At 36.5% G+C, this 8,073-nt stretch overlaps 1 protein-coding gene across 1 annotated transcript in view; it reads right to left on the bottom strand.

Moving 5' to 3' along the window:
- Positions 1 to 8,073, bottom strand: part of CEP112 (centrosomal protein 112kDa) — a 157,128-nt gene that overhangs the window by 125,168 nt on the left and 23,887 nt on the right. Inside the window, exons 8-9 of the mRNA XM_010002794.1 lie at positions 1,800 to 1,886; positions 333 to 375 (exon numbers count right to left, since the gene is read on the bottom strand). Of these exons, the coding sequence (XP_010001096.1) occupies positions 333 to 375; positions 1,800 to 1,886 (130 nt within the window). The remainder of the gene's footprint in view (positions 1 to 332; positions 376 to 1,799; positions 1,887 to 8,073) is intronic.

Here is an 8,073-nt window from a genome sequence, read left to right as displayed (position 1 = left end):
ATTTTAACAAAAGTCAAAAAACCAAAACTGCAGCTGATGCAGAGAAGCAGATGCCCTGATCTCTGTCAAAGGAGCTGCCTTCAAGAAGTGCTTAGGTTGTGCAGGTCTAAGTGATTAAATCTAAGTAATTTTCACAGCCAAGACTGCTTAGCCATAAACAAGGGATTGACTTAGATAAATGTGGGCAGTAGATTAAAAAGGGATTTTGTTAGAGTTTGGAAGTTTCCTGGTGCTTCCAATGCAAACAAAAATTATTTGTTTCCCTTTTCATATTTATGTGGCCACATACTATTTAAAAGCATCTAAAATTCTCAGCAGGTCTAAGAAATACTTAAATAATTGGTGAACTTCATTACAGTCTTTTGTACTTACCAACTGTAATTGTTTTGTGCATTCCAGTAAACAATGGATGGCAATAGAGCAAGAACATGAGGTGTAACTACGTTTGTATTTCTGTACAAGCTGATTTTGGGAAAAAATGCTCAAATACTTGCATGCTTTGAGATTGCATTTTAATTTAAACTCCATATTTAAGATAAACATTAGTCACAGGAATTTTCTACCAGTGCCCCAAATCTTTCATCAAACAGAAGCTTTCATCTTAAAACAATGTTACTCCATCTGCATTAAATGCTTTGTGTCTTTAAAGATGAATATGACACAATTTAACCTTTTCTAAAATATCCAGTATTATTAAACAGCTTCAAAAGACAGAATTCTAACAACAGTTAGAAAAGGATGACAACTCAAGGAATGAGAAAGCATTTAAACTATTTCTCATTCTCACAAAGCTGTTTCCTTTAGACTCTCAGATTTGCTAGCAAGTTATGCTCGCAGGCTTTGAGAACAGATGAGCCAAATATGCACCTGACCAAATATTAACATCCTTTCAGGAGGCTTTGATGTGTCATCGTGTTGTGTCAACTGACTTCCTCCAAGTCGGTGACTCAGTCTCAAGAAACAAAAGAGAGACACTCAGTAAGGCCAAGCTTACAGTAGGATAAGTCATCAGGATCCTGGCACTGAGCACTCAATTCCCATTATGGCCCTGGGATCCCAGTGCTTCAGAGGACACTTAGAACCTTGCAGAATTTGACCCCAGATGTTAAAACATGGCCTTAAAAGTAACAGTATAGTCTTGGAGTCTTCTTGTCATCTTCCCCAAAGCAGTGTTGCACAATGCAAGAGACAAATCCAGCTGCACCCAAAGCAAGAGTATCTGATGTCAGTTATTGCTGTGAAGGATGAAAAGCCACGTGCAGCTTCACAGGGCAATAACACAAATACTGGGCTGCTTATTGACCAGCCTATGCTGTAAGATACAGTCTCAAAACAGAGACATGAGCCAGCATCACTGCTGCACTGGTAGGAACATATGTGATCTACCTGTGGATTTTCCTACTGTTATTTTTTGCATTTTGTCTATAAAAAAATATTTTGGTTCACATTTTCCTGTAACACAGGTGCTGTCTCTCCAAAATAACAATAAAGAGTTTATTATTTCATCAGCATATGAATGTGCAGAAGCTGTCAGGCTGGTTAAATAGATTGTCTTGTTGAAAAAAACACATTACCTTCTATTTTCACCAGCTTTCTGCAAGCATTTTTGGCTTCCTAGGTTTATGGTATAAAGAATATTCCACATTCCTATCAGCTTATGCAAACTGTTACCTACAAACTTAAAGGAAGATTAATTGCAAATTTTAAGAAGCTGAAACACAAGTGCAAATTATTTATTGCAATCAGACTATTATTTTGTTTGATACACTGTCTTTGACAAAAACACAAACACTTCTTACCTTTTGAACTTCTGCATCATGCTTCTGCTGTAATGTAAGCTTCTCTTCATGAAATTTCCCTTCTGCCACTTTCATTTTTATCTGCAGCTTTAAAAACAAAATTGATCAGCCCTCTAACTTAAAAAAAAATAAAATGCACTAATGACCTCTGCATATCTAAATTACTCAAACCAGGACAGTCTTTGAGAAGGCACTGGGAAGCAACTAACAAATAATTGCTGTAAAAAAAATCTATATTCAGTTCTCAACATTTTCATATGTATGTGATAAAACTGGTACAAAAAACTTGAACCTAAAAATACTTATTTAGAAAATGAATGTCGGATGTTTTAATTGGCAAAACAACCTGCCCAGAAAAAGCTATCAACATTTATTTAAACAAACATTTAATAATGACACTTTTATTATTTCTGTTAATATACCAAGTATGATAAATCTCCTTTTATTCTTTAGGCAGGTGTTATATTTATACAAAGAATGTCCTTCAGCCCAGATGCATGTTTATTTTTGATTGTTTTCTCTGAGTCATAGATTTCATACTATAAAAACACTTCCTTCTAAAGGTTACTTATAATGGGACAAGGAATTGCTGTTGAATTTGATTGCTAAAATACATTTCTTGCTTCTGCTTGTGTTTGTTCCAAGTAGTGCACTTGAAGCCCTCTGACACAAACACTGCCACTTTGTACTTAGAGTCTTCAGTTTTTATCTTTAAAATACTTTTACATCTCTTGCATAACTTCACTATGCCATTAAAGACTGTCTTCAGGACTCTGCAAACACAACAGGTATTTTGTGCTTCTCAAGAGTTTTCTAAGAAACAGAAGTGACACCTCAAGTGCAGATGCAGACTATTCCACTTCTACATTTAATCCTTTCTACTCTTCAGAAAGCAAAGTATACAGAAGAGTTTTCCTAGAGTGACAGATCCCAACAATTCCCCTTGCTTTAGAAAGGGCAAACCACAATCAGTGCAGTGTGAGAACCAACACCAAGACATCTCCCAGTGCTCTGTTGCCAACAGAAAAATCTGTATTTGCCTTTTGGATGCTCCAAGAGCCTGTAGTGCTGAGGTCCAGCTGCCTTGGAGCTGCACACCGGAGCCATCACCATCCAATGATTTTCAGTTCTCAGATTGAGGTTTAGCAGAACTAAGAACCTACCTTCTAATACTCTCAGCTGACAAACTCTAAAGGAATCAAGGAGCATTATTCATTCTGCCTCTTTTGACTTACTAGCAGTAGTGGGTCAAGTATGAATCTTTAGCTAACATACACAAACAATAAGCACTGCAAAGTCCCCATCATTTTCATATTATTACTTTGTGTTACATATTTCTGTTTACTGAGACTTGAAAACATCACTACATTATCATGACTTGAAAACTAGAGCCCTATAATCTAAGTCAACTCAAAAATCCCAAATGTTGTGCAGTAAATAGAACACTCCTCAAGAATTAAAAACAGAAGAAGCAAGAGCAGCAAATTCCTTCAATTTTGTGACTCCACATCCACTAATATATCCACTGATATACAAAGTACACACCTGCTCAGTACAATGCCTAGAAAGGCTGCCTATCTCCCCAAGACTAAACAGGATCAGTCTTATTATGTAAATCACTAGGGGAAAAAAGCTAGATTGACAATTAATCCAAAGAAAATAGATAGTATTCTCAGCTGTCAGCCATCTCTTTTATCATCCAAAAATAAGTATCATAATAAAAATGCACGTTCTGTGCATGAAATACACACATATGTTGATATGAAAAGAAATATATGCATATATCCCTCCAGCAAAGTGACATTATAGAATAAAATCTTAGTATTAGCTGATAAACAAGTGTTGATTTAAAAAAGGAGCACAGTAATCCACTTCCAGATAGACAGTTTGTGATCATTCCATAGGATGGTCTTGTAAAAACACAAATACTGGAAACTAAACATGAAAGAGACTCCAACCTACTCGAATTACATTAAAAGCTTCTGACTTGCTGATGTGCAGCTATTGCTCTCACAGAGCTACTAAATCCACACAAACACATTACATTTAAAACTCATTAATAAAGTGAGAACATCTTGGCTGATATAAATTAACCCTTGGCAGTTTGCATCAGCTGAGATCTAGTCTATGTTTAATGACTCTGTAGGTTGGAAGAACATGAAAATGTATCAAACATTCAAAAGCACTCAGTGTCCTCCCCTTCTACACATTAAGTGAAATACTGAGGTTTCAGCACCCCAGACAGTTTCCTGCCCTGTGTGGTCCACAATGTACATAATTTTGTCCCTTCAGGACCTAACTATATACACATAAATTTGCTATAGCAAAACTTGTAGAACTGGTTTCACTTACAGCTCTGCTTTTTGACCCAGCCCTTGTGAAAGGCAGACTCCCAGGCTCACTGCATAGAGCCCTACAACAATTAAGTCATGGAAACACAGTTTCAAAAGTGATCTCATGAAGGCTGGCATTGAAGCAAACAGGCTCATCACTTCACAACTGGGAGTGAAACCTCTCCCCTTCCATTTCAAAGTTTAATCACACTATTAAATACCAATTTCGATAAAGGAATATCATTCTAATTAAAACCACACCAAACTGAGTCAACCACAGATCTATAGTTACCAAAAGTCAAACCTCATTTGCCAAGTTGGTCTCAATTTCCTGTGCAACAGAACTTTGTAACTTTCTGTGCTGCTCTTCTATAAAGTGCTCTCTGCACCTCCGTGTTTTAGTTTATTTCTCAAACACATATTGAGTCACAAAACCTATAACAGTATCAAAGACCCTCATTAGTTTTGGAGAAAATAGATAAAAACAACTTAGAAAAGCCATTCACCAATTGTTAGAAGCAATTAACAGCGCTCATGCTCATCAGCTTTAATACTTGTCATTCCCAGTGAAGAAGCAGCAGAGAACATGAAGCTTATGGCCTATCACTGTTCAGAAAAAAAAAAAATTAAAATGTAGCTATTTAGCTATAGCTGAGAAGTTGGCAACTATGTATGAAATGCAGCCATTGCTGTTGCATGAACATCATTCCTTTGGATTTCTGTCATTGTTTATTCTCCTTACAAAGAGAATGAGGCAATTAAACCCTAAGGCCATGTAAACATTACTGATGTCAAACATCTGTGCTGTCCCTGCGAGCTAAAGCCATGGAGGGTGGTATCAGCAGAGTGGCTTTCATGTGCCTAGTCACGCTTTCTTCCTAATTTAAAAAGCAAAACAAAACACCACCACATCCAGCAAACAGTTACCTGAAAATGGGGTTTCATCATAGCGCTGCCCTGTATTTTTGTAGCACAAGTTCAGTGCTAGGGAAATGCAAATAACAACTGTCAAACTTCAGCTGACAGAGTCTAATCTGCAACTGCATCAATCTTTGGCAAGAATAAAAGGCAGTATCTCACTTTTTCATGACAAAAGACAAACCTTGATCTTGTCACCATTTACAGTATTTTGTAGAACTATTTAAATACCAGATCTAAAAGTAAAGCAATAAGAAGACTAACAATATTAATCAGACACAGCTTTGAACTGCTGATCACTTGTCTTCATCCTAGAGGAGCACCCTGGGGCCAGAGGTGGCATCTTGAAGGTTTAACATCCATCAGGCATTTTTTTGGATATCTGATAACACAATACTTCTTGTTGCCAGATTTTTTTTCAAGTCTACAGAACATATGGGGGAGGGAGGAAGCGAGGAAGGAGGAGAAGGATGTAAACAATAAATGAGAACATCAAAGTAAGAACTAACAATGTAGAACAATGACTTGTGTATCTCACAATATACAACAAAACTTGCCTGTCTGGGTGTTATGCAGCTGCTAAAAGAAATCAGTGCACAATACAAAGCTTTGATAGTTTCATAGAAGAAAAAGGGCCCTTGAAGAAAAAAGCATAACAAAAAAAACCCAAACAACTAGAACTTTCTACTGAGTCCTGTTTACTCTATTTTCACATCCAGGGTTAAAAAAATAAATATCAATAATTTATACAGTGCTTTAAACTATGCAGGCAGGCCAGGGCAGGAGATCCTGTACATGCAAAACACTTGAGATTTATTATACATAAAGACCTGCAGACTTCAGACAAAAGTAATTTGTAATAGTGTATTTTGCAACATAATTAACAAGCTTTTTCATTGTCTTATTTCTATACCTTATATTGCACCCTCACCAATTTTTAAGATTAGCTTTGAGTTATATGAACACTTTTAACATTTAGACCAATTTAAGAGTCAGAATAGTCACCTAAATATCTCAAAGAAAATCACTGGCATGAAAAAAATGAAACAAATTCATACATTCTAATAATGTATTCAAACAGAAATTTCTACAGTAAATTAAAAACAAGCAATCATATTGGAACTAATATTCCATTTTCAAAACTGAACTGCTGAAAAATTTGTGCTGAGCTTCCAGCATGTGGCAGAAATAGTGTTCCCTTCCAGCTTTGTCACACTTATATGGAGTGAGCACACTTGTCAAATGATATATAGCTTAATAACCCATATTTAATTATACTAATTAATATAGTCATAATCATTAACTATATTATTTAATGCATTTTTCATGATATATCATACATTATATATAATTTAACATTTGATATTACTGAATTAATGAACTATTAACATATTCACCAATACATATATTTCATTAAATACAATGAGTAGCTTCCACCCACTTGCTCCAAGAATTCTGCAGATCAGTATCTACTCTTGAAGTGTTTATAACTGAAGAGAGAAACACATTATAGTAAGCAAAGCAAGAAGGAAGGCTAAAACCTGTAAGAAGCCTATAGAAATACACCTCATCTTTCACACGCTGATGAGTGTGATCATATTCCCTTCTTGTGGCAACCAAGAGCTGGAAAATCTTCACAATAAAACCAGGCAAAGTATCTCAGGGAGAAGACTCACTGATGTCTAAAACAAATTGAATTGTGCATATAGTGATTGAAGTATCAAAAATAATCACAGGTCCTAAATGGATTTAATTTTCCTTGCAAGTGCAGCTGGTATTCAAGGAGCACATTGTATGGGAGAGTTTAGGGACCTTTACTGAAAGTCTAAAAGACAGGCAAGATGAAAAGTTATTTTCTGGAATAGGTAAGACCCTGAAGCCTGTGCTGTCCACTTAAACTGTTTAGAATAAACCTTTCTGAGCAGTAATGGGTGAACAAGTCTCAAGACTTGAACAAAACCCAAGACAGACCTGCTGTGGATGACCTTGTGGGTAGCAGTTCACCACAAAATTCCAAGAAGAATAAAACCAGGAGAACAACTAAGCTGTGCCAACGTAAAGCAGTGTTGGTCCACAGACAAGTTTGCAGCCCTAACAAACAAATGAGCAAGGTATGAGCATGAAGGTTTTGCTGAGGAAAGAATAAAACATTGCTGAGAAGTTTGCTTTTCTTCACAAGTTATAATGTCAGCAGGAGTGGTGGGGACAGAAGCAGTACCTGCTGCATCTCCCCAAGGTGCAGCCTGGCTCTCTTGATCAATGGGGTTGGGTACAATAGAGGAGGACCACTTGGAGTCTTGGACAGAAAGAATTTTTATGATATGCAAAGGAGATTCTTTGAAGTATCAAGGGTCATTGTTTCTCTCTGTTTCAGATGCAGACACTTGCCAAAAATTTCCTGGGAGGGGCAGGTGGTATGTATTTTTGCCCCTAGCTGTTTTTACTTGATTGAAATTTCCAAGGTTCCATCAGACTTTTAGAACAAATCCTATAAATTAAAGGAAGTAATAAATAATATTTTTCCAAGTGGAACATGACACACAATAAAAGCAGGTTTTCCATCTGGGATTCACATTAATGTTGGGCTTTTTTCCTGATGCTTGTGAACATCCTCCAAGTGCAACACCTTAATTTTCAAAAACCTTTAATAATTTATAATTACACCTTGAAACAGCAGATATGTGAACAACTCCAAATTCTGCATTGAATGCCATCAATATTTTTATATGATGCAATGCCTAAGGTGAAATAAATGTCCCGTGAAGTCTCTGTTGCAAAGAGCTCAGAGTCTGGACAAAGCAGGGACAGAGTGAAAGAACAGAGTTATCAAACAAGTGAGCCAGAAATTAGAATGTAAAAAGACCCTGTATAAACATGGCATTTTGCCCAGATTCAAAGGTCCCTCCACAAAAGTCGATGTTTATGATCTGGACTATATTATTTGACCTACCAAACATTTACCCTTCTCTCCACATACCTAACCTTCTTTGTCTCTTTACCCTTAAAAGCCACTCCAACTGCTA

The sequence above is a fragment of the Chaetura pelagica genome, unplaced genomic scaffold (assembly GCF_000747805.2).
Source record: "Chaetura pelagica isolate M959 unplaced genomic scaffold, ChaPel_1.0 scaffold47, whole genome shotgun sequence".
Classification (NCBI taxonomy): Eukaryota; Metazoa; Chordata; class Aves; order Apodiformes; family Apodidae; genus Chaetura; species Chaetura pelagica.
The sequence above is the reverse complement of the archived record's forward strand: the minus strand, read 5'-3'. Positions and strand labels throughout refer to the sequence as shown.